The 26,681-nt window shown below is 55.4% G+C and overlaps 1 protein-coding gene across 2 annotated transcripts in view; it reads right to left on the bottom strand.

Moving 5' to 3' along the window:
• PARVB (parvin beta) overlaps nt 1-26,681 on the bottom strand; it is a 116,560-nt gene that overhangs the window by 55,523 nt on the left and 34,356 nt on the right. Inside the window, exons 1-2 of one of the 2 annotated variants that reach the window (XM_027540556.1) lie at nt 23,368-23,445; nt 613-702 (exon numbers count right to left, since the gene is read on the bottom strand). In XM_027540556.1, the coding sequence (XP_027396357.1) occupies nt 613-702; nt 23,368 (91 nt within the window). In that variant the 5' untranslated portion in view covers nt 23,369-23,445. Of the gene's footprint in view, nt 1-612; nt 703-23,367; nt 23,446-26,681 lie in introns of those variants that run through there. The other variant, XM_027540555.1, reaches the window with a different exon arrangement.

Genomic DNA, 26,681 nt, shown 5'->3' on the forward strand with positions numbered 1-26,681 from the left:
GCTGCCTCCCAAGACAGCAAATGTGTCCCCTCTGAGTGCCTTTCAATGGAAACAACCAACCCAGAGCCCACCCCCCGCACCAGCCAGCTCTCTAACTGAGCTCCCATGGGGCTCTTACACACCCAGCCAACAGCCCCTGCCCTAATCACCTGAGACCAGGTACAGACTCCTCAGGGCAGTTCCTGTGTCCCGGAGGTCCCTGAAACTACCCGAACCAGCAGATCAAACCTGCTCATGAACTCTGCTCACCCACTCTGTCCTGTGAAAACCACAATAAAGGTGTCTGCTCGTCCTTCCCTGACACTGCTGCCCTCCCCTGGCACCCGGGGAACCGTGAGTGCAACAAACCTTCTTTTCAAGGACAGTTGGCTCCCCGATCTCTTGGCCCGTCATACTTAAATACTAATAAAGCTGACATTTGCAACCAGAGAGGCCGAAACCTACAAGGGAAAGCTCGCTTTGTTCCTGCAGACTTTTTTCTAAACACGACCTTGAGCTGAGAGCCCGGCGTGAGGTCTGATCACAAGGCTCCTCGTCGGCCCTCCCAGACCGACCGCACACCCAGGGAAGTGCAGCTCGCCCAGGACAAGGAGCTGGCGGAAGCGACAGTACCGAGCAGGGAGTCTTCGGGGTGGACCTCCACTGGGGCGGGGCACATGGGCGAGTTGATGGCATTCTTCCCTTCTTCCTGGAGGTCACTCACTGTCAAGAGAGAGAGAAAGGGCAAAACCAGTGAGTATAAATGAACTAGCACGTCTTCACACGTTGGCAGTGGAAACAGAAATCAACTCGTGTTTTTAAGGCATTTAACAAACATTCCTAGATGGCTGGTTGCCCAGAAAGAGTCCGAGGAAAAATGCCCCGAACCAAGAATACATTCTACAACTCCTCGCCCACGCCGGAGAGTGCCCAGTTCCGGCCAAGCCCTGCCACGCTGTTCTCACCGCTCTTCGGAACACATGACTAAGACACGGAAGCTTCTGGATGCTTCCAGATCTTGCCCAGGGCTGCTGGGGTGGACACAGCTTGGATCGCGGTGACAGGGTCTGAGAAGGCAGGGTCCCTCCCCCGACTCGGACAGTTGTGGACTCCGGGTGTGAAGACCCTCCCTGCAGGCACACAGGCAAGCCCAGAGTCAGAGGCGGTGCTGCTGTCCATGGCCAAGTTCACGGGACAGAGTCCTGCTGGCCTGACGCCCGGGGATGCCCAGGGTCAGGAGCAGTGGAACACACGGCAGAGTCTAACAAACTGGACCCAGAGACCTGGAGTCTCCTGAAGCTTCGCAGGGACCGCAGGGCTGGCTCCGCAGTGAGTGGGGTGGCCTCCATCCACAGAGCAGAGAAGGTCCCTGCCGCCCCCCCACCCCACCCCTGTGCTAGAGACCCTCCAGGAAAGTAGCTCGAGTCTCACTGGCCAGGACGTCACCCCGACACCGGGGGGCTCACAGCCTCAGCCTTCAACACCACGTTCCTTCCACTGGCCCCAACTGCGTCAGACCCGAGGCTCCAGCCCCCAGCCCCCATGCAGTGGGTGCAGGGGGCCCTGGGATCTGCCCCCTTTCCAGCCCTTGGCTGAGAACCGCTGGGCAACAGTCCCCCACCACGGACCACACAACCAGCCTCTCCCTCGGTGATCTCCAAGGACGAGGGCCCCGGCTTTCTCCTCCGTTTTGTGTATTTATTTTTAATAGTCATTGATCTACAATGTTGCATTAGTTTCCAGGCCTTCTCCTCTGTAATGAAAAGGCCTCAGAGGTGGAGACCTATTTCCCCGTTCAAATCGAGGTCACCTTGAACACCTCCAATTCTGGGACCTGGAGGGGCAGGGGCACAGAGAAGCCAGGCGACAGGCACGATGGCCTCGAGCAGGCAGGCACGTCTGGGAACCTCTCTGCCTGTCTTCTCAAACGTCAGGACCCCCGCAAGGACTGAATGCAGTGATGAACGTGAGACCCTGAGGTTGGAGCCGGGCACGCCCTGGGCTCCCTGGACTCAGCCACAGACCCAGCTCTGGGGCCAAGGCCGCCTCTGCCCTGCATGAGGATGACGGCAGTAGGGCCCAGGATGCCGGCTTCCAACGTCAGGAAGACCCTGATACAAAACTAAAAAGCCAGGGGGTGGGCCGAGGCTCTCCGGCACACACACAGTCTACAGCAGCAATGCTTTACACAAGAATTCACAGCAAAAGGTGGAAACGGCCCACGTGTCCCCCGACAGATGAACAGGCGCACCAATGTGGTCCAAACACACAACCGAACGTGATCCACCCACAGAAAGGAAAGGCATTCAGGCACATGCAGCCACGGAGCCATGAGGACACTGTACTGAGGAAAATAACCCAGACACGAGACGGCAAGCCCTGCGTGGTTCCACAGACACGAGGTCCTGAGAGCCAGATCCAGAGCGACCGAAAGTAGAATGCTGGGTGTCCTGGGCTGGGCACAGAGGGAAATTATGGGCAGTCAGGGGGTAAGGGGGGCAGAGCTTCACTTTGGGCAGATGGAAGAGGTCTGGAGGTGGATGGGGGTGACGGCTACGCAGCATTGCGAATGTACCCACTGAACTCTGTGCTTAAAAAGGATTAAAAGGGTAAATTGTACGTTGTGTGTACGTTACCACAATTTAAAAGGAGAAGAAAAAGTGGGCCCCTGCCAACAACAGTCTGGAAGGCCGACGCCCTGCAGCTGGAGGCGTCACAGTCTCTCCCCCGCCCGCGCCCCACATCCTAGGAGCAGAAAGCCACCTTTTTATCCCCGCATCCCTGGCCGAACTCTGTGCAAGAAGCAGACACGTGGGAAACACCTTCACGAGCAAATGGGTTTGAGACGCACACACGCCCACCCGGCTCCCCAATCCAAAGATCCCCAACCGGTCACTCAGACCCCCGAGAAAACAGACCGAGCTTCAGCAATTACTTTTCCTGCAGAGTTTCCAAGTTACAGAGTCTTTGAACCAGCGAAGAGCTTTCCAAGGCAGAAAAGGGAAGCGGGGAAAGGAGGTTTTTCACAAAAGTCCTTGAAAGGGGACGTGGATAGTGGCCGGGGCCCCTTACTCCTGCCTCCTGGGCCGATGTCACCAATGGAGAACAGAGAGGCCAGGGAGGTCCCTCCCGGTCAAGTCCGTCTGTGGTGGTTCTGTTCTCCGAGGAAAAAGAACGGAAGACCTGGGTGTCACACAAGCAGAGGACTGCATAGGCGGGCTTCAAGTCCCAGGTGAGCTAGGCAGCTGAGTCCTTACAATGAGCCCGCAGGTCCTCCCAGAAGCCCCAGACCTGCCTCTCAGGTCATCCACTCTCCTGGACACCGGGCCTGGGCCAGAGCGACCAGTGGTGGGTGGGGGTGCGGGGGTGAGGAAATAAAGAGATGCTTCCGGAAGTCCTGCCGCCTGATCTCAGCAATAAGGAGGCGTGGAGGGGGGAGGGCGCGGGAACGGCATTTTCAAAGCAGAGAAACTGGGTCACATGAAAACAGAGAAATTTTCACACCGCCCTTGAACATCAAAGATAACACTAAACAGGGCTCGGGATCTGGCGGCTTTAATGGATGAGAAATGCTCGCACAAACCTGCCCAGAACTCAGGGCCAACAGCACATTCCTCAGGCCCGTGAAGCATAAAGCCCCAAGGAACAGAAGTACGGTCTGTGACCACCGAGCCCCGGGTCAGATCTCACCGTACCCTCTGCGGACGTGTGGCCTCCAACAAGACCCTTCACCTTGCCCAGCCTCAGTTTCCCTGTCTGGAACATGGGAAGGCAGCAGCACCTACCTCATAGGGGCTTCTGAGGAATGAGTTCATCCCAGGGAGAACCAGGGAAGGCTTCCTGGAGGAAGCAGTATCTGAACTTGGCCTTGAAAGATGGCAAGAACCCGGAAAAGGGACTTTGGGCATCCATGCAAAGCCCATGGACGACAGATCAGAGAAGGGATTCTGGAAGCCCTACGTGGCGGCCGCATCCATGCTGAAACCCAGCAGGGTTCTTCCGGACTCTGCTACTATGCACAGCCTGGGAACCCTGGGGGACACAGCCCCTTCACCGAGGAGCCTTCAGTCCGAGTCTAATGATGGTTTTATGAGGGTCAGTCTGGAGTCTGGAAGGAGGGCGCCCCTTGAACTACGGCTTTTCCCCGAGGCCCCCACTCCGCCAGGTCAGTTCAGTTCAGTCGCTCAGTCATGTCCGACTCTGCGACCCCATGGACTGCAGCACGCCAGGCCTCCCTGTCCACCACCAACTCCCAGAATTTACTCAAATTCATGTCCATTGAGTCGGTGATGCTATTACACCATTTCATCCTCTGTCGTCCCTTTCTCCTCCCGCCTTCCATCTTTCCCAGCATCAGGGTCTTTTCAAGAGTCAGTTCTTCGCATCAGGGGGCCAAAGTATTGGAGTTTCAGCTTCAGCATTGGTCCTTCCAATGAATATTCAGGACTGATTTCCTTTAGGATGGACTGGTTGGGTCTCCTTGCAGTCCAAGGGGCTCTCAAGAGTCTGCTCCAACACCACAGTTTAAAGGCATCAATGCCAGGTCAGTGGCTTTCCGCTAATCCCAGGAATATCTTGGCTTTGAAAGCACTGGTCCATTTGCCAGAAAGTCAGACACTTCAAAGACCGGAAATGCCAATGATCTTGCGTCTCAGAGATAGATCCGCCAGCGTGTGGTATGCACGTTGGGTGTGGGCGTTCAAAGGGCCTGGGGTCCAAAGTCCCAGGGCCAGGGACTCACTGTTGTGCTAAGGGTCTGCCCGTATCCACACTAAACCCAGCAAGCAGTGCGTTCCCAACCAAGGTTCACCTTCCCGCAGTGATACTCGGCTCTGTGGGCTACATGGGCGACACAGGGCTGCGGAGGAGCCAGGAGGGCTGGAGGCTGGGAGAGGCTCAGAAGGCAATCCGGGAGAGGCCCTGATCGCTCCGGTGCCCCTGTGGGGACAGCCACACCTCACCCAGCCCCGGGATGCAGAGCGGGCTACGCAGACCACCGTCGCCAAAACCCAGGAGCTTTCAGAATAAAGCTGGAAATTTAGGGTTTGGGGCAGAATCTCCCAATTTATAAACGCAAGCAAGTAATTCAAACTCTGTGGCCCAGACAGGGGCCTCCAATTTGCAATCCCAGGTCACAGTAAATGTCCAGCCCACACTCCTGCCTGTCAATGGGAGAGGGCCAGCGTTTCCTGAGCACCTACTGAGTACCAGGCACCTTCCATGCCTTCCACTCATCTAATCTCCCAACGCGTCTGTGAGGGAGTGGCTGGCCCTGGCTTGGTCCTTGCTGGGCCAGTGTCTATGAAGGCATTTGATATATACCAACCATGAGCCCTGCAGGCAGGACTGAATCATTTCTACCTGGTCTTCACTCACTCTGCCCAGCTATGTCCTATCCACCTTCAAGCCTCAGCTTGCTGGCCGCCTCTTCCAGGAAGCCCTCCTGGGTGCTCCTCGCCCATTCCAGGCTCCCTTCTGCCCAGCTCGCATCCCACTGCTGCTGCTGCTGCTGTTACTTCAGTCGTGTCCTATACCCACCTCTTTCCTGGACCATCTGCCCATCAGTGATGGCTCGGCTCCTGCACATAGTAGGTGTTTACATTTGAGAAGCTGCACAGTGAGGGGCTTGGAACCTGGGAGCCAGTCTGTTGTTTAACTGCTCCATGCCTCAGTTTCCATCTGTGAAATGGGCCTGATTCACCCCCAGAGACGGAGAAGGTAATGACCACGCAGAACAATGTCTGTCACGCAGCAAGCTCTCAGTAAGCACTAGCTTCCAGCTTCTGCCAAACAGAAGGAGGCCTATGTGTTTCCAAACCCCATCTTCCTTCCATCACGCCACCCAGAGACCAGGCAAGGTTTAAAACACACACCACCTCTCCTGATTGGAATGACAAATGCATGAAAAGGAGAAAAGAGAATCAAAAACTAAAACCTCAAACGTCTCACAAAGGGCCTGCCATTTACACCCCAGGCTGAGCGCAAAGGTTCCATCCTTGATTTTTTTTTTAATCTTTTTCTTCCTACGGGTTCCACTTATTTATTTATTTATGCCCAGGCTCTTTCCCCTCCAAAAAAGGCTTTTAGGCAGCTTTTTCCTTTTTTTTCCTTTCCCCTTTTGACATTATTAAGAAAACACAACTTTGAAAGCAGGCTGCTTTTTAAAGAGCAAGGTTACCCTCAAGGGAAAACACAGATCTGAAGACAAAAAGGTTCCTTGCTCCATGAGGGGCACTGGGGCGGGAATGGGGAGCACAACTTACCCCCTGTAAAGACGGGGTGCAGGACTCTCCCCTGGGGCTGACCTGCTGGGGGTTCAGCGAAGATGCGAAGACCCCACGGTAGGCGAGCCACAGCCCTTGGAGACCGAAGTGCTGACACTCCATTCTGGAAGCCTTTCCAAGTGCGTCCTTTCAACACGGCAGACACGTCTGCCACCGATGAGGGCTTTTACACCATATATACCCACATCCTGGTTTTCCCAGAGAACAAAAGGACGGGGGGAGAGTTTCCAGCGGGCCGTCTGAACCAAGATCAAAGAGAAACCCCAACAAAAGCGGCCGCATGCCCACCCCTGGCTCCCCAGCTAAAAGAAGAACTTGGAAATGGCAGGAAAGCTGTCTCAATTTGGGGCACTTAACCAGCCCGTTTCAAGACGTGCCCACTTGCAGTTATGACAGATCCTACTTGAGGAAACGGAGTGGTCCTCAGAGCTGCCAGGAAAGACAAAGAAGGATAAAGGAGGGGGTGTTCCACGTGACTCCATGGACCCCAGATCTCTGCCCCTGCCACCCCTCCCCTCCCCAGACCCCTGTCCCTCCCACCCCACCCCTCCCCAGACCCCTGCCCTCCCACCCCACCCCACCCCCAGACCCCTGCCCTCCCACCCCACCCCCAGAGCCCTGCCCCTCCCACCCCACCCCTCCCCAGACCCCTGTCCCTCCCACCCCACCCCCAGACCCCTGTCCCTCCATCCCACCCCCAGACCCCTGCCCTCCCACCCCACCCCCAGAGCCCTGCCCCTCCCACCCCACCCCTCCCCAGACCCCTGTCCCTCCCACCCCACCCCCAGACCCCTGTCCCCCCATCCCACCCCCAGACCCCTGTCCCCGCATCCCACCCCCAGACCCCTGTCCCTCCCACCCCACCCCCCCAGACCCCTGTCCCCCCATCCCACCCCCAGACCCCTGTCCCTGCCTCCCCAGCCCCCAGACCCCTGTCCCCCCATCCCACCCCCAGACCCCTGTCCCTCCCACCCCACCCCCCAGACCCCTGCCCTTGCCACCCCACCCCCCTAGGCTGGGGAGGGAGAGTCAGGGTTAACTCCATGTGTGTTAGAAGGACCCAACAAAATCTCTGTTAAATAAAGCTCTCCGTCCACGGGACACAAAAGCGTCAGGCACGACTGACGTGTGTGACTTCGCACCCACACATGCTTCCCCGGGGAAGGGAGAGCTTTCTACGACTCTCCACCAACTCTCAGCGCTCAGAGGGATTGCTTCTTCACAGAAGTTACACAGTTTATCAGAATAACTAAGTTCATCAGCCATGAAGGTCTTCCTAACAGAGCAGCTCTTCTAAAAATAAATGAAGTTGTATTCCATGTGGGGAGCTCACAGCTCAGTGGAGAGACCATAGGGCCCAAATGAGACCTTAATAAGCACGATGACACCCACAGACTCGACAGCTGGTTGGGGGGATCCAGACTCGACAGCCCTGCCTGACAGCCAAAGACCAGGTGATCAAATGACCGGATGGTCATAACTCAAGAGGATGAGCTACTTCCGCCGTATCGTCCTCGTAAAGGCCTTGATACAGGAGGCCCAACCCTTCCCGGGAAGTCAAGGCTCCAGCTCCAGGATTCTCAGGATTGCGACAGATGGATGCCTGCATGCTGTCCAGGGTAAAAGGCGGGGAGTGCTAACAGTGCCAGAGACAGCCGCTGCCCTTCCCGACCCAGACATAGGGAAAGAGACTTTCAGCCATCCACACGGCAAAACCTTTCCAGTGGTGGATCTGGTTTGTTTTTACTGAGGAAGACAAGCTGGCCCCGTCTCGGGGATGCCAGCCCAACGTAACGAGCTCGGAGCATTTATGTACGTTTAACCCGCCGCAATTTCTCAGGGCAGGATGAGTGTCTGACAAGACCCTGGGAATAAGGAAGCACTGTGACTGCTGCCCGCACCATGGGGATTACTCAGCCTGAACAGTCTGATCGATGGGGTTTGCTCTGCTGCAGTACAAGGTTCCATGTCATTTCTCGAGACGAAATAAGTTGAGAAGCAAAAAGAAATATGTGAGCATTTCAACAAGGCAAAGCCCGGCGGAGGTCAACAGGCGTAGCTGACCCCACAGCAAGAGCCCGCAGCTGAAGAGCGGTCTTGCTCAGCCAGCCTCTGGTTTTACAGCAGCCGAGCTAAGGACCGCTGGTGGCCCATGAGGCCGGCCCTGGTCCTGGGGGGAGGCTGGTGTGGGCGGAACACGTGGGAGGGTGTGTCCTGGCCCTTCCGCCCAACCGCCTGGCTCAGCCCCGGGCACGGAGGAGACTCTCGAGGAACAAATGGACAATTACTTAAGTGCAATGCATGTGATGGTGTTGAGTTTGGCTTTTTTTTTTTTTTAAGAATTTTTTTTTTTTCAATGAGGACCATTTTTTAAAGTCTTCATCAAATTTGCTGCAATACTGCTTCAGTTTTAAGTTTTGGTTTTTTGGCCACAAGGCACATGGGATCTTCACTCCCTGATCAGGGATTGAACCCGCGCCCGCCCCTCCCTGCAGTGGAAAGTGAAGTCTTAACCCACTGGACCACGAGGGAAGTAATGTGATGGTGCTGACTTTTAAAAAGCAGGTTCCAAAATACGACAGCATGATATTTATGCAAAATACGGAATCAGAAAACTCAAAACTGAGAATACCCTGGTGGTCCAGTGGTTAGGATTCTGGGGGGCACAGGTTCCATTCTTGGTTGGCGAAACCAAGATCCTGCATGCTCCATGGCACAGCTAAAAAAAAAAAAAAAAACTCAAAAATTTATTTGTAAAAAAGAAAATGCAAAGCTATGTATTTCTATTGTACACAATGAATTCATAGAAAAAGGAACGGAAGGATGTGCGCCAACATGACCAGAACAGCATCCCCTGTGAGAGGGCCGAGACGTAAGGACAGGAGGAGGCCAGGGAGGCTCTGCCATGACGGCGTTCACACGGTACTCGCAAAAATTAGAGCTAAAAGAAGGGACAGCAAACGGATGCTCTATAGCAGGGACTCAAAGGAGACAGCAGTTCTGCAGGGAAAGAGATCAGAGGCCTACCAGAGGAGGCGAGGCTGCCCGTGGAGCTGATTCTAGGGCCAAGACTGCAGGCGAAAGGCCCCAGTGTGTGGGCGAGAGCAAAGAAGAAAGAAGCAGCCACCAAGACGTGGGACTTAGAACCAGCCTCTGCAGCGGCGGCATCTCGGGTCCTGCCCTTGGGGCGACCGTGGACCGCGCCTCACTAGGATGGCCAGCCAGCTTCCCACAGACCCTCTCTTAGCCTCTTCCCACCCCAAGTCAGCCTCTCCCCTTCTGCAGGTGACCATCTGCACTCCACTTCTTCTCCTCTCCAGCATCCATGTGCCTGTCTTCTGGTGAAGCAGGGCTCAGGTATTCTAGATCTCAGCCAGCGGGTACGCTGACTCCCCAGAACACAGTCAGGGAGGGGACTGGCCCAGTGAGAGCTAACAGCTGCAAGAAGACTTCCCTAGGAATGCAAAATGATGGGCACTCTTTCGCCTTGGCCTTGACCTAGAGAGGATGTAGGTGGAAGCCACCCCCATCATCTTACCACCACTCAGAAACTGGCAATGAAGGCACTGGGTCCGCAGAGCTGAGGGAACAGAGTTGAGCCGTGCCATCTGTCTGCTGGATCAAGCCTTACCTGAGGCTGGTGACCTCAAGGCCTTTCTATCAAATGCACCAGTGAGTTCCATTTATTCTTAATCCCCTTTCAGTTGGATTCTCTGTCATTTGCAGACTGTCTGGCTGTCACTCCCTGGTAAAGGGAAGCCCAGAACTCCCACTGGCTCCAGGATAACCAAACCCGTGAGAATGGTACCCAAAGACTCCTGGTGAATGAACCCCACCCCCCGTCGAAGGGCAGATACAGTTCCCATGCTTTTTCATCTCCCAGTGAGGTCACTCCTTTGCCCCAGCTGTTTCACCACCAGAAATGCCCAGCCAACTCCACCCGGGACCCCAGATTCTTCAGGGAAGCATTCTCTGCACCCTCCACCCTGTGGGCAGAGTTAGGGTGCCTCCTCCGGGTCCCCTCAGCTCCCAGCGCGCATGACAGCTTCCATCCCTCACCCCCCGAGAGGAAATCGTGCTGTGCCCACTGCCCTGTCCCACTGGCCAGGCACTGTTCAAAAGCTGGCACACGACAAGCATCCGATAAACATTCATAGAATAAATAAGTGACTGTAAATGCATTTACGCAGGTAAAATGGAGCCGGATAGAGAATGTAGGTAAGAGACGCAAAGTCAGAAGAACTGGAAACAGGCTGTTCTTGCGAAACATTCCACCTCCAGCCACTTAATTGGGTGGAAAAAGAGCGTTTGCATTAAGGCTTACATTAGCCCGGCAGTCGTGGGTCACCAAGAACCCAATTACTGCGATGCGGCTGCACGGAGAGTGAGGACCCAAGAGGAAGGAATTTGCTCTGCAATTAGGGACTTACTGGGACAGGCTGCCCCTGGGGCAACACTCCCAGACCTCGCCCGCTAGAACACGCTTCCACCAGCCACCTGCTTTCACATCCCCAGCGGGGCCCCCAGGAAGGAAGCGCTCCCCCAGCTCCAGGACCCCAGGTCTTCCCAACACTGAAGCCTGCTTAGGTGCAAACACAGAAAAGGCTGGAGTTCTCACAGATCACTCCCTCTGCCCAGAAGCAGTCCTTTTCCTCCCCTGAGCCCTGCGTGATCAGAAAACTGTGAGAACCACAGAAAAAAATGAATTGTCTTTGAGAAGGAGAGCAGGAAGAAAGACTTCTAGGTGAGCCTTCAACAGCAGGTGTACCGTACAAACCACCCGGCGAGCAGAAACCAGGACACCGGAGGAGACCCGGGCTTCTTGCTCATAAAAGGATGGCTGATCCTTTAGGGACCAATGATGACTTGATCATTTTTTCAGACCGAAAGCAAGAGGGTCAACTGATTCAAGTCACCTCTCCGAGGTATCAGGGAGAAAGAATCCCCCAGGGGCCTGAGACGGGGGATGGGTCTGAGGGTGTCTGCTCCTGTCCCCCACTCCAGTCCACCCCATCACCCCCGCCCGTGTCTCCAGATGTTCTCAAATGCAGGCCCATGGAGTCACTCCTCTGCCCACAGACTGCCCTGGTCCTCCACTTCTCCCAACGCAAAACCCAAACCCCTCCCCATGCCATCCCACCCCCAACCACTGCAGAGCTCGGGGCCAGGTGTGGTCACCCCTCCCGTCTTTGCCACCAGTGCCCCGCCGCCCCCAGGAGCACCGTGTCCAGTGGCTGAGCCTGGCTGCAAAGCCCACTGCAAACACCCCTTCTTTCCTGGCCCTGCTCAGAGGCGCCCAGGCCCAGGGTCGGTGCTGGTGCAGACAGAATAGCAGAGAGAGGGGAGAATTTGGAGACTCATCACAGAACATCCCGTGACCTTGGGCTTTAAGTCCTCCTGCCTTTCACCATCTCACCTCTGCAGAGGGGTTAGAACCAGACCTCTCGTAGTGACCACTCCTTTAACGAGGCGGCGCGTCCAGCAGCAGCCACGTGTAAGTGTGGGTCTCTCCCGTCCCCGTCCCCTTACCTGCACCTGCGCTGGGCAGCCAGGAGCGCTGAGCATCCTACAGAGTCACCCGCTCGACAAGTCTGAGGGCGCACCAGGCACACGCCAGCTCAAGGTCGCGCAGCCCAGAGCTCCCAAGTTTACCCATCGAGTGGACGTGCAGATGTCCTCCTGGTCGATTATGAGCTCCCAGAGGCAGAGGTCAGGTCCATTCACCTCTGTGTCCCCAGAGGTGGGCCCTGCACACAGAGGAGCCCCCTAAAGGAGCAGAATCAAAGCAGACCTCGTAAAGCCCGAGTTATCTGCCCACGTCGAGGTGTGAAACAGTCTCACTAATTAGCATTCAGGATGACAGGGGCCACACCCCCCCGGGGTCACCAGTTCTTGAAGAATCCAACGTCGCTCCATCCCCCTCACCACATGCCAGGCACGTCTCACCTCGAAGATCCTGCACACCCTGCTCAGGCATCACCACCACCATCTCTCAGGTCGCTGAGCACTTCAAGCAGACACTAATTAGGCTGCATTGGAACAAAACTGCAACTCTACAGAGAACATCAAGGTGGCAGGTGGATGGGACCAGCCACTCAGCCTGACCTGAGCCCCCCACGCCTGTTCTGAGAGGTGCAAAGTGTGAAGGGCCTCCCGAAGTCAGCCAGTACAGAGCCGGGGCCAGACGCCACCCAGAGGACCCGTGCCCAGTGATCAACACGTGACATGGAGCGGGAAGCTCGGAGCCCCCAGGAGGCTCAAAAGCATTGCTCATCTAACTCAGAGTGACTTTAAAACACAGTCGCGTGCCAGAGGCGGGGGCATCAAGCGGGCCCAGTCAGGTGACTTGCCTTTCTGGGGATGTGGAGGGTGCCGGTCTCCCCGGGAACCCCGAGGGCCACCATCATGTAGCAGGCTCTCCTGAGCCCCTGGGGAATCGTGTGCATCACCCCACCCCTCTGACGAACACCTGGACCACACTCCTGAAGCCAGCCTGCCCCGACCCTCAGGGGGCCATCCCGCTTTGCCTCCTGTTTTCTCAGCCCCCTTGACTCAAGTCCCTGATAGTCACAGCACCCTGGTCACATTCGTCCTAACCTGATGGCAAATCCTGTGACGTGCACGCTCTGTTCTCTTAATCTGGGGACGGTCCATCTGTCACATTTCCACCAATCAGCCGCGCTGGTTCTGAGTAGTTGAAAGTGATATCAATCACCGGTCATGAAAATCCATCATTAATTAACGATAAAGGAGAGAGAGTCTAGAAAAAGTGGAAGGAGGAAGCAAAGGGGTGAAACCCCAGAAAAACATAGAATTACCAAAAACAAGGGCTGCTGCTGCTGCTAAGTCGCTTCAGTCGTGTCTGACTCTGTGCAACCCCAAAGACGGCAGCCCACCAGGCTCCCCCATCCCTGGGATTCTCCAGGCAAGAATACTGGAGTGGGTTGCCATTTCCTTCTCCAATGCATGAAAGTGAAAAGTGAAAGTGAAAGTGAAAAGTGAAAAGTGAAAGTGAAAAGTGAAAGTGAAGTCGCTTAGTCGTGTCCGACTCTTTGAGACCCCATGGACTGTAGCCTACCAGGCTTCTCAGTCCATGGGATTTTCCAGGCAAGAGTACTGGAGTGGGGTGCTATTTCCTTCTCCAATATATAGTGGTGCTGCTGCTGCTGCTAAGTCGCTTCAGTAGTGTCCGACTCTGTGCGACCCCATAGACTGCAGCCCACCAGGCTCCCCCGTCCCTGGGATTCTCCAGGCAAGAACACTGGAGTGGGTTGCCATTTCCATAGTGGCACATATCTGCTAATCCCAAACTCCGAGTCTATCCCTCCCCACCCGCTTTGGTAACCATGAGTTTGTTTTCCATGTCTGTGAGTTTGTTTGTAAATAAGCTCATTTGTATCATGGCTTTGGATTTCACAAAGAAGTGATATCATATGATATTCGTCTCCGTCTGACTTTCTTCACTTAGTATGATAATCTCTAATCCACCCATGTTGCTGCAAATGGCCTGAAACTAACATAATATTGTAAATCAGCTATGTGCAGACATGCTGAGTTGCTTCAGTCATGTCTGACTCTTTGCAACCCCATGGACTGTAGCCTACCAGGATCCTCTGTCCATGGGATGCTCCAGGCAAGAATACTGGAGTGGGTTGCCATGCCCTCCTCCAGGAGATCTTCCCAACCCAGGGATCAAACCCAAGTCTCTTACGTCTCCGGCATTGGCAGGCAGGTTCTTTACTACCAACGCCACCTGGGACGCCCAAATCAACTATATTTCAATTACAAAAAGAAAAAAAACCACGTCTCAAGGCCATCTCCCCTTGCGTGTGTCAGCCATGGTCTCGGCCCCTTGGAGATGTGTCCCACCCACTCGGAGATGCCATGAAACCTCAGCGGGACCAGCCCGATGAGGTTAACACACTCAGAGAGAAATGTGCTTCGCAGGAGAAAACAAGAGCGGTGGGGAAGATAATACCGGTGAAGCCAGTTGGGCCAGTCCCCGAGCCTCGGAGCTCATATTAATTAGCCAGATCGTTAATGTCCCATCGTACCCAGGCAAGACCAAAGTGTGCTCTGCTGAGGAAATAAGAAGATTAAACCATTAAGTCATTTTAAGAAAAAGAACGGATTCTCTGTGCACCTGCCGCCGGAACAAACGCTCCTGGGGGAAGAGCGCTTGGGATCCGCGGGCGGGAAACAGGAAGCACGGCGCCCTCTGGCGGCTCGCGTCCGCCTGCAGCCTGGAGCCCGGCCCCGCTGAGAACCCGCCGCTGGGCAGAGGCGCGCCTTCCAAAGACGGCCAGTTCTGGGGGTGCTGGAAGCCATGCCCCTCTGGGGCTGGCGGGTCCACCCGGAATGGATGCCACTCTGAGGGCGACAAAGTACAAGGGCCTTGAGGACCCACTGTGGTTCCCGGGGTCAGGCCTTTGGAGAGAAAGCCCCAGAGGAGCAAAGCAGGCGGCTACAGGCATGTGGAGATGCCCGCCTTGCTATCCCGGACCAAGCCAGGTCCCTACCCCCGACCCCACCACCCTGATCTGTTCCCTTCCTTTCCTTTCCAGTGTTAACACACTTGACGCACATGTGCTTCTGTGCTTCTGAATCCGTGACCATAGCGCCTTCAGGGCAGACGGAAGGCCTGAGGCTCTCCCAGCTCCCTGCACAGGGCCCAGCCCAGAGGAAGCATCAGTAACACTCGGTGCATGAACGGTGAATTCATGAATGAATGAAGGTTTCAGGACTCCAGCCTCCCTTTCCGGTTTCTTTTTGGAACTCGTAGGAGCTATTTTCTGGGAAAGACTGAGGGCAGGAGGAGAAGGGCGTGACAGCTAGCATCACCCATTCACTGTAACAGGAGTCTGAGCAAACTCTGGGAGACAGGGAGGGATGAGGAAGCCTGACATGCTGCAGTCCATGGGGCTGCAAGGAGTCGGACACGACCTAGAGACTGAACAACAACATGTAGGCTGCATAATGTCCCCTCCCCGCCAAGGAGGTCCCTGGCCTAATCCCTGGAAACGGCGACCTTATGAACAAAAGCAACTCTGTCCGTGTTATCAAGTGAAAGATCTTGCGATGGGAGATGACCCCCGATTATCGGGGTGAGCCCAGTGTCATCACAAAGGTCCTTGTGAGAGAAACACAGGTGGATCTGAGTCAGAAAAAGGCAACGTGACAACGCAAACAGAGACAGCCTGGAAGCTGCAGGGCCGCTGGCTTTGGAGATGAGGAAGGGACCGTGAGCCAAGGGCCGTGAGCGCCTCTGGAAGCGGGAAAAGGGTTCTCCCCTGGAGCCTCCGGGAGGGACTCAGCCGAGCAGGCACCCTGACTTTAGGACTTACGACCCCCAGAGCTCTCAGGTGTTAAGTCTGTGCTGCCTTAAGCCGCCCTATCCATGGTGATTCATCACAGCAACCAGGAGACACTCATACAGACCTGAGGAGCCCCAGCCACTCCACGCCATTGCAGAAGGGCCCAGGACACCCTCCGGCCGCACCTGCCTTACCGAGCGCCTGCTCTGGGCGAGGCACCTGGCCAAGCTCCAAGGGCACAGCAGTTACTGAAATAGGTCACAGCCTCGGCCACCGGAACAGAACCAACAAGCACGAAGGAGGCATCGGGCCAACGACGCGGACGAAACCACAGCTGTCCGCCACGTGTGGCTCACGTGACAGTGAGGCGGAGGAGGCCGGCTGCTTGATGGCCAACGCACTAGCCCGTACTCAGGTGCAAGAAGAGCAGGACTGACTCACCACCAGTGAGAGCCGAAGTCGCTTCCCCACCAGCGCCTTCTCAGCCCAGCAGCCGCGGGCGAAGGCCGAGTGGTGGGGGGAGGGGGCGGGTCAGACGGCCCACCGCTCTCCTCCCCCCTGGAACAGCCAGGGATGTGCTAACTGCTTGACCTTTTCGGCCACAGCAGTGCCCCAGAACCCCTCCCGGCCCTGGACCTTTGTGTATCCTCTCTGTCCCCCCAGGGCACCCGGCTTCTCCCTCCTGCCTCCATCCTTCCAGGAATCGGGTCCATCAGGCCCTCAGGCCATTTTCAGACACTGGCAGAGTGCGCGAGCTCTTTCCCCAGGTCATCTTTCAAGTCACTGAAAATAGCAAATACCAGCCCAGATGTCAGAGTCGTCGCCAGGCCTCTGGACCCAGGCCCAGGGGATCTTCCCAACCCAGGGATCAAACCCGAGTCTCTTAGGTCTCCTGTACCGTCCACAGTACAGCTGCATCCAAAGCACATTCAGAAGCCGATGGAGGAAAGGATGCCCATCGCAGGAAGTCAACTGTCTTCTGCTGCATCCGAGTACCTCCCTTGCTTCTCCCAGCATGAGAACACTGGCCAGAGAAAGAGGCGGCGGGGTGGGGATGGGTAGGGAGGAAGAGGACAAGGACTCAGTCGGGTGTGAGGATCCAGGTGAACTACCCATCTGGGTTCGTGGCCTTGAGCAAGTTAACTTCTCCCGGTGTCAGTTTTCCCGTCAGGAGAAATGGGGACACGACCTTAAGTGAGGGCTTCTCTGGAAGGAGGGAGAGCCCCCCGGCCAAGTTTCTTTGACATAGTGTCGCCCCTAAAGTGAGGACACAGACAAGGCTTGTAGGGTGTTGGGCCAGGACCCAGAGCTGGAGCCTGAGACTCCAATCCAGTGCTCCCGCCGTGCGGCTCTGCACGACAGCCCCCGGCTTTCAAGCACCCTACCTGGACACACTCTAGGCTGTGACACGTGGAGACAGGAGGTCATGTTGGCATCTGGTGCGTAGGGGCCAGGGATGCTGCTGGACACCTGCCATGTCTGGGACACCCCCATCCCCATGGGGGGTCATCCAGGGCAAAACGTCTGGGGTGCTGAGGTGGGGAAATCCTGCTGGACCCGACTTGGGAACCGCAGAGGGTGGACAGGTGAGGGGTCAGGACACTGCATGGCTGTGCAGCACCCACAGGGAGTCAGCATCTAAGGACAAGCATGGGCATCCTTCAGCCTCAGGACCAAGGCTGGGCAGGGTCCCGGACCCCAGACCCTCCCCTCAGGGAGCCCCCAAACATCCTCAGCAACCTGGCCGGGGGTCAGAGCAGACAGCTGGGAGGCAGGGGGACTGGGCAGTGAGGGATGCTCCCCATCCCACACCCCCTTCCTTCCTAAGGGGTGAGCAGCTAGTGGGGGTCCTGGCCATTCTGTGCCACAGGCTGGGATCTGCCTGCCCTGGTCCTTACTCCCCAGGACTGCAGGCAGCTCAGCTGGCTACTTGCCCGAGGCCCTGGCCTCCCACCTCTGGTTGCCCTGGCAACTGGGCACCCTTCCTCCCCAAGGAAGCCATGGGCTCTGGCAGGGTTGGCATGCTGGACTCTGCTGACAGCTGGGGGCAGGCAAGGACAGGCAGACTGGCCAAGTGTGAGCCAACATCCTGAACGGGCTGGACAGCTGCTGCCCGGAGGCTCCGCTGGCCCAAGCCCAGAATCACAGCGCTAAGGGACCTTCTTCTGCTGGCCTGGCTCACTCAGATCCACAGAACAGACCGTGGAGCTCCAAACTAGAGCCTACCTAAGGCGGCCAGGCTTCCTTCAGCCCATCTGCTGGAAGCCTGGCCCCAGCTTTAGATGACCAGCCCCTCCTTAGACTTCCGGGAGCCCTCCCTGGAAGCCAACCCCAGAGTCCCCGGGGTGACTGGCACAGCAGCCCACTTCACTCCTGACCCGAAGTCATCACACTGTTGTTATTTTCTGTTTTGATAAACAGTCTGTCTCAGAAACTCTCCTACACTGTTGGTGGGAATGTAAACTGGAGCCACTGTGAAGAACAGTGTAGAGATTCCTCAAAAAACCAGAAACAGAGCTTCCCTATGATCCAGTCTCCTGGGAAAATATATCCAGACAAAACTGTAATTCAAAAGGATACCTGCACCCCAAAGTTCACAGTAGCCAAGACATGGAATCGACCTAACTGTCCACCCACAGATGAACAGACAAAGGCACAGCACGTGCATACGATGGGACACTACTCAGCCATGAAAATGAATGAGACGACGCCATCGACAGCAACGCGGCGGGCCTGGAGAGTGTCACACCAAGTGAAGCAAGTCAGAAAGAGAAGACAAATACCACACGATGTCACTCATACGTGGAATCTAAAACAAGACAAACGAACCCATCTACAAGAGAGAAACAGGCTCACAGATACAGAGAACAGACTTACGGCTGCAAAGGAGGAGGGGAGGGAGGGGAGGGTGGGGAGGGGGGATTGTGATTTCTGCATGGTAGATGCAAACTATTATGTGTACCTGTAACTGAATCGCTTTGCTGTCCGGCAGAAATTAACACGTCGTAAATCAACTATACTTCAATAAAATATATTTTTAAAAATAAAGAACAAATTCTCTATCTCCAGTTTGAACAGACATTCCCGAGTCCAGGGTCCTCTGTCTGCACTCTGGAAGCCCAGTTCGGGGTCTGGCACACAGTAGGCCTTCAACAGAAGCCCTCTGAATCCTGAGTAAAATACGTATCCTAACCACGCCTCCTCTCCCTCAGGGTTGCGGACTCACGAGAAAACGTGTAAAACCCTCAGCTGATGCTCAGCGAGTGCGTTGCGAGGGGACTTTCCGGGTAGCTCAGTGGTTAAGAATCCGCCTGCCAGTGCAGGAGTCACGGGTTCAATCCATGGTCCAAGAAGAACGTGCCGTGGGGCAACCAAGCCTGTGGGTCACGTCTCTTGAGCCTGCCCTCCAGAGTCTGCGAGCCGCAACGACTGAGCCCATGAGCCCTAGAGTCCACACTCCCCAGCAAAGAATAGCCCCTGCTCACCACAGAGAAAACCCATGCGCACCCACAAACAGCCAAAAATAAATCAATAAATAAAAATGGTTAAGATGGTAAATTAAAAAAAAGTACGCTGGGAGAGTTCTGACGACCTAGTACATGGAGGACAGTCATGGGCATGGCTGCAGGAAAGGGAAGTGGGCCCCGAGCCTGTCCCAGGACACAGCTTGCTAGGGTCTGCCGGCTTCCTGCCTTTCGGAAGGGTGTTCCTCCCCTCCCAGGCCTTCTAGGCGGATGAACACTTCTGTTCCCAACAGTACCCCAAGTTTAAAGGCGTGTCCCACTTCCCCAGCTGCACACGAACTTCTGTTGGGAGGGACACACGTCATCTCTTGTTCCCCTTTATGTGTCGTTATGTGTGTCTGGGACCTTAGATGGTCAGGGGCTGGGGAAAGGAGGGGTGGTTAGATGAATTCACTTTTCTTGTAGTGCTTGATTCCATTAAAAAGGAGTTCTAAAACAGGTAATAGAAAATAATCGATGCTGACAACAATATTAACTTGCCTTTAAATGCAGATTTCCTCCCCTTAATAAAAGAAGTCTGGATTTTTATGCACATTTGCCAGTGTGATCATGATGGAATTGGGCTCTGTCTGCACCTGCTCATTCACTCATCCGACAACCACTTCGTGGACGTGCCCTGAAGTCAGGCCTGGCACCAGGAGGGCCGGGCTAGGACTCAAACACAGGCCCTGCCCAGAGGCAGAGGGTCTCAGCATCCAGGACACAGATAATAGATGCTGGGGATCCAAGAGGGAACAAGTGGCAGGCAGTCCAGGCAGGCTTCCTGGAGGAGGCAGCCTTGGAGACTAATCTTAAAGGAGCCCGGCCCACAAGGCAGAGAGAGAGGGTGCTAGTCTCCATCCCCACGTTCCCAGGAGGCACGGGAAGTGTGTTCTTTTGCCCTGGGTTGTCCTGTAGCAGGAGGTTGGCTAACAAGCCGGGAAGAGAGGTGATGCTTCTGACGTCCTGCTCAGCAAACTGCCAGCTCTTCACCCTCAAGTTCCCTTCTCTTGTCCTATCCCATGCCCACCTTGAAGTCTCCCCAACCCAGAAAGGCCTGCAGGGTGGGGATGGAGACTATGGCCCGCGCCAGGGAGGAAGGAAGTCTGACTCTATCGAGGAGGGCCTGCCCGCCCCACACCCTCATATATGAGCTCACACAGGCTTCTGGGGAAACAGCCAGCTGGGGGAACGGGGCGGGGGGGCCACTACAGACCAGGGAACAGAAGCCCAGCAAGCAGGTGACCTGGCCAAGGAAGAAGCTAAATTCCTAGTGGAACCCAGCTACCCAGCCACGACATCCTCAGCACAAAGTAACAGCCGTGGGGAAGTGGCAGACACATCTTAGAAAGGTCTTAACAGTCTTGGATCCCGCAGGCAGGCACTTAGCTGGGAGGAGAGGCGGGAGGCCGAGCAGAGGTCGGCAGTGATACAGAAGAGCCAGCAGCCGCCTGGCTTCCCCGGGTCTCACTCTGGGCGGGCGGGGTGGCCGCAGGGCTCCTCGACGGAGCAAGCGGGCTGCCTCGGTCACTGTCACTTTGCCGACGGGGAAGATAAAGCCGAGGTCCTACAGGTAGTAGGAAACGGAGCTGGGATCTGGCTTGCCAGTCCCACCAGCTGAGCAGCCAGACAGATACGCATTCGCTGACTTGAGCCCCAGCATAACCTCTGTGTCCCCGTAATCAGCCTCATCAGCAGAAAGGACAGGACCAAGCACACCGGTGACGAGTGCTATCCATAAAAGTCCTCCGAGTGCAAAGACAGAGCGGGGTTCTGATCAGCAGGCTGTGCGGGGGGTGGGGGGCACGTGGCCACGGAGCCACAACAAAGGGGGGCTCTCAGCTGAGGTCCCCAAGCTTTCAGAGCCTGGGGACCCCTTTTCTAACAGAAAACTTAACAGACCACCTCCTCCTCTTTGCATCAGTCACTGTTACTTTTTCAGACAGAACATTCCAGCACGGCTTTCAGCTTTTTGAAGTCCAACAGAACCCGAAAAAAACCGGAAACCAGCAGTATTTACTGAGCAAGATCGCTATTTATTTGATCCCCATCATTATTTCCCCAAGTGAGTCCCACAGACAAGGATGCTCACAGGTGTGGTGTGAATTTAGGGTCAAGGAAGTGGAGGAAGTGGGTGAAGCAGAGCTAACCAGGAGGTTCTTCTTTCTTCTGCAGGACTTCTCAGAGCCTTGACTGTGCCTGGGGAGGGTGGAGAACTCAGTAATCCACCTCCTCGGGAAGAAAAGGCAAGAGGCACAAGCCCATCACAGCCCGGGGAGGGTGGACGGGGTCTGACCCCCTCTCCGCAACCATCCCCTCCCAGCACCCCCTGGGAAGGGCCGCCTGGCCTGGCTGAGTCACTCTCCGCCTTTTATCATCAAGTCTAAGTAAAATGAGGGCTTCCTTGGTGGCTCAGCTGGTAAAGAATCTGCCTGCAATGCAGGAGACCTGGGTTCAATCCCTGGATTGGGAAGATCCCCTGGAGAAGGGAAAGGCTCCCCACTCCAGTATTCTGGCCTGGAGAATCCCATGGACTGTATAGTCCTACAGTCCATGGGGTCGCAAAGAGTTGGACACGACTGAGTGACTTTCACTATTGTCCCAGAAGAACGGGTTCAGAGAGTAAATTAGGATCCTCCCTGCATTCAGCATCCTTAAACCCCTCCCTCAATGGCTGGTTTCCCCCCCTAGAGTCATCCTAACACACCTATGTGAAAGGTCGAGGCAAAAATCGGTCTGTGGACTTCTCTCATGGTCCAGTGAGGCGGTAGTTATTCAAATGCTCCTGGGCCTCTGACCCCAGGACAGCTGTCAACACAAGGGACACGGGTTGGATCCCTGATCTGAGAAGGTCCTCCACGCTGTGGGGCAACCAAACCCGTGCACCACAACTGCTGAGCCTGAGCTCTAGAACCCAGGAGCCACAACCCCTGGCCGTGCCCCACAGCAAGAGAAGCCACCGCAATGAGAAGCCCGCGCTCCGGGACTAGAGAGCAGGCCCTGCTCGCTGTAACTAGAGAAAGCTCGCACGCAGCAACGAAGACCCAGGAGAGCCAAAAATAAATGAATTAATGTTAAAATCGATCTGAGACCTCCTTGAGGGAAGGGGTATCTTGGTCACCTGCAGACCTGGACACCGATGACCTTTTCTTTAAGGACCCTCCAAGCAGAGGCCAGGGAAGACGTGAGTTCTTTATTCCATCAGCGGGGAAGGAGCATGTGCGGGAAGCATCTTGGTGTCTGTGGCCCAGGAGTATTTGAACAACCATCATCTCACTCTGTCCCCCAAAAGGTCCCGGGGAGACAGCCTTCAAGCCTCAAGCTGAGGTTAAGAGCTCCCACCAAACTTCAGACTCCTGTTCCCATTTGCTGTGTGACCTTGGGTGGGTTAGTCAGCCTTTCTGTGCTTCAGTTGCGCTGTAAAATAAAACTGCTATGCAGATTGCATGAGACGAAGCACATTAAGAGACAGGGATAGCTCCTAGGCCCCAACGATCTTGGCACATATCAGCTGTACCGACGTCCCCCATTTCAACTGTGGCGATTGGTGCTAATCAGGGCAGAGCTGGGCTCACCCCCAGACCGCCCCTTCCACTGATGCTGCCTCTGAAGAAAAGGCAGGCCAAATCTCCCATCCAGTGGCGACAAGAGGAGCCAGATACTGGCCCCAAACCGCCAGTTTAAAGAAAAGACAGAATCAAAAGAGAAAGAGAAAATCCATTGTATCATTAAAGAGAAATTCATCACCTTCAAGAGCCCTAAAAATTCTTAATTGCTACTTGTCCCCGACAATGCTCCCAACACCACCCCTCTATCGAGAGCCAAAGACCCACATGGCCCCCTAGAGCTATGAAAACTGCCCAACAGGCTTCATTCCGCACATCAGGCGCCGGTCCATCTGGGCCGAGGGGGCTACAAGAGGCCCCTGTTCCCACCGACCTCACACCACGTCCTCACCACCTTCCCGGGGAAGGTCGAAGAACCAGCCCAGGGTCCATCTGGGATGAATGACCCTCCACCATAAAGCAGAGAAGGAATGAAGGTTGGCCTGGGCATGGCTTCTGCTGAAAATGACGAGGAAGAAAACAGAGAGCAGGACTTCCCTGGGGGGCCCAGGGGCTAAGACTCCATGCTCCCAATGCAGGGGGCCTGGGATCGATCCCTGGTCGGGGAACTAGATCCCACAAGGAAGGTCAAGGATCCCACGTACAGGAACAAAGAGCTGGTGCAGCCAAATAAGTGAATAAAAAATATTTAAAGGAAAAAAAAGAAACAGGGAGGACTCACTGGCGAAGCAGGCGCGATCGGAGGAGGAATGAGACGCGCAGGCGAGAGTGAGGCCAGTGGGGACTCGGCAGGGAGACGGGCGAGACACACACCGCGGTCACGCGGGGGCCCCATCAAGGATGCTGACATGACTTGCAATTCCAGGGAAAGGCCCCTTTCAGGCGACTCTGAGGAAGGCCACAGGGGATCAAGCTGCCGAGAGGATGGGGTCGTTTTCACACGATAGGGCTCTGTTAACCACAAAGTCTTATTTCTATCTCTGCTGCCAACGGCTTCATGGGCAGGCAAACTACTCCCCAGGAAAAAAAAAAAACCCACAAGAAGAAGGAAGGAAGGGAGTATCCATTCCTGTGTGTGACTTAAGATGTGTTTGGCTCAGCAAAAAGCTCAACAATAGACTTTGGCCTCCAGTACGCCTGCGATCACAGCCTGGCTGCTGGGCATGTGGACAGGAGGGTCCATGAGGGGGCTCAGCCCGGGTGCCTGTCCCAACGCCAAGCAGAACGCAGCACGCAGGCCCACGTGCCCCACGGCGCCTCTCCTGGACTCTGACTGCCTCAGGAGGGCCGGCACTAATGAGAACACTTGTCACCCTGTTTCCACGACAACAGAAATCAAATACCAGAAACAAAGCCGGAGCAGGAGCTGAGGCCGCTCAAACTGGCAGACTGCTTCCTGTGGCATGGGCTTCTCAGGGTGGGGGACCGGGGAAGGTGCTAGTGTTTGGGGGCAGGGCCAGGGTGCAGAAGCAGAACCATGCCCACCTTTGCCCCAGTCTCCTCCTTGATTTAGCCACGGGACACACTGCCCGGCCTCAAGCCTGGACCGGTCACCTACCAGCTGGGTGACCATGGCAGGTCACCTGTCTGTGCCTGGTTCCCTCATCCATAAAGTGGGACTGACAACAGGGTTGGCAGAATAAATAAATTTATATATTTTCTGGTAAGAAGTGCTACTCACTCTTTTTCATTTATTCTATTAAAAAAATTTTTTTTTTGGTCGCACAAGATGTGGGATCTTAGTTCCCCAATCAGGGATTGAACCTACATCCCCTACATTGGAAGTGCAGAGTCTCGACCACTGAGCCACCAGGCGAGTCCCGCTGTTCATCGAGTATATGAGGTACATCAAGGCTGTATATTGTCACTCTGCTTATTTAACTTCTATGCAGAGAACATCATGCCAATGCCAGACTGGACAAGTCAAAGCTGGAATCAAGATTGCCGGGAGAAATACCAACAATCTCAGATATGCAGATGATACCACTCTAATGGCAGAAAGTGAAGAGGAACTCAAGAGCCTCTCGATCAGGGTGAAAGAGAAGTGTGAAAAAGATGGCTTAAAACTCAACATTCAAAGAACTAAGATCATGGCATCCAGTTGAATCACCTCATGGCAAACAGGTGAGGAAACAGTGACAGATTTTATTTTCTTGGGCTCCAAAATCACTGCAGACAGTGACTGCAGCCATGAAATTAAAAGACACTTGCTCCTTGGAAGAACAGCTATGACAAACCTAGGCAGCGTATTAAAAAGCAGAGATACCACTTTGCCGACAAAGCTCCATCCAGTCAAAGCTATGGTTTTTCCGTCTAGTCAAAGTAGTCATGTACGGATGTGAGAGTTGGACCATAAAGAAGGCTGAGCACTGAAGAATCGATGCTTTTAAACCGTAATGTTGGAGAAGACTCTTGAGAGTTCCTTGGACTGCAAGGAGATCAAACCAGTCAGTCTTAAAGGAAATCAACCCTGAATATTCATTGGAAGTACTGATACTGAAGCTGATGCTCCAGTACTTTGGCCACCTGATGGGAAGAGCTGACTCACTGGAAAAGACTCTGATGCTGGGAAAGATTGAAGGCAGGAAGAGAAGGGGGCGAGAGAGGATGAGATGGTTAGATAGTATCACCGACTCAATGGACATGAGTTTGAGCAAGCTCCAGCAGTTGGTGATGGACAGGGAAGCCTGGCATGCTGCAGTCCATGGGGTCACAAAGAGTTGGACACAACTGAGCGACTGAACAAGAAAGCAATTCCGGAAGGAAACACATGCTTGCTGTACATGCGGCCTGACTGACCCACCAATTCCCAAGTTTGCTCAAGTGGGGAGTGTGTGAGCCCAACAGGGACACTGGTGCCTGGGGCGGGCCCTCTGTGGGCAGGGGCTTTGGGGCTGTGGGCGATCACGGGACAGGGCTGCCTGGGGGACCCAGCCCAGCCCAGGCTAGGCCAGCAGCAGCACAGGATCCTCCAGACTTGGTGCAAACCAAGGGTCATCCAGAGTCAAGACCTGGGTTCCCAGACAGCCAGGAACCCAAGGCTGATACAGTTCCACAGCTGGTCGTGGTCTAACGGTTCTACCTGGGGTCCAGATGAAGGAGCCTTTCAGGGATGAATTGCGTTTCCCCCAAAATCCATTTGTTGGAGTCCTAACCCCCAGGACCTCAGAAGATGACTGAATTTGGAGAGAGAGCCTTTAAGGTCATGTGGGTGGGCCCTAAAGCCCTACAACTGGTGGCCTGGGAAGGAGAGGCGATGGGGACACAGGCACACACAGGGCTGACCAAGGGAGGACACAGGGTGGACCCCAGCCCGAAGCCAAGGAGAGAAAGCGGTCCTGCCAGCACAGCCAGCCCCCAGGGCTGCGAGGTGACAGGCGTCCGCTGTTGGAGCTGCCTAGGCGTCCGCTGTTGCGGGTGCCCAAGGGCACACCTCTTCAGCTCGAGTAGGGCCCGGGCCTCCTGTGGGCGCTCAGAAAGGAAGGCCCCGGCCCACCCTGAACAGAAGGGCCACGTCCGAGGGGACCAGAGCCCCACGGAGGCCTGCACCCAGAGGACCTCCAGGTCTGCCAGCTCTGCCACGCAGATGCCCGGAGCTGGTGCTCAGCTCCTGGAGGCAAGGATAACAGAGCATCAGTCATGAAAGGAGAACAGTCCAGGCTGTAACAGCAAACAGCTGTGTGTGTGAAAGATTACAGAAGAGTCAGGAGCCCCACGGTGTCATCTCAAAGGGGCAGGTTTAGACAATTCGAATTGAAGGGCAGCTCGCCTTTCACTTGCTCACCGTCTGTGCATCCAGGGCCTCCTGCCTGCCAGGCGCTGGGGGTCCCTGACGCTGGGCCAGGCCGGTGAAGCCCGCTCCCCATGTGCCGATTTTGGAATAAAATAGGGGCTACATCCATTCTTTCATCTGACCCTCATCATGCTCCCTAAGGCAGCCGGAAAGAGTTCTCATCACCATCCCCACTTAACGGAGCACAAAACTGAGGCAGGGGTGGTGCTCCGGGCTGCTGGAGTCGGCGCCCCACCCCAGAC

The sequence above is a fragment of the Bos indicus x Bos taurus genome, chromosome 5 (assembly GCF_003369695.1).
Source record: "Bos indicus x Bos taurus breed Angus x Brahman F1 hybrid chromosome 5, Bos_hybrid_MaternalHap_v2.0, whole genome shotgun sequence".
Lineage (NCBI taxonomy): Eukaryota > Metazoa > Chordata > Mammalia > Artiodactyla > Bovidae > Bos > Bos indicus x Bos taurus.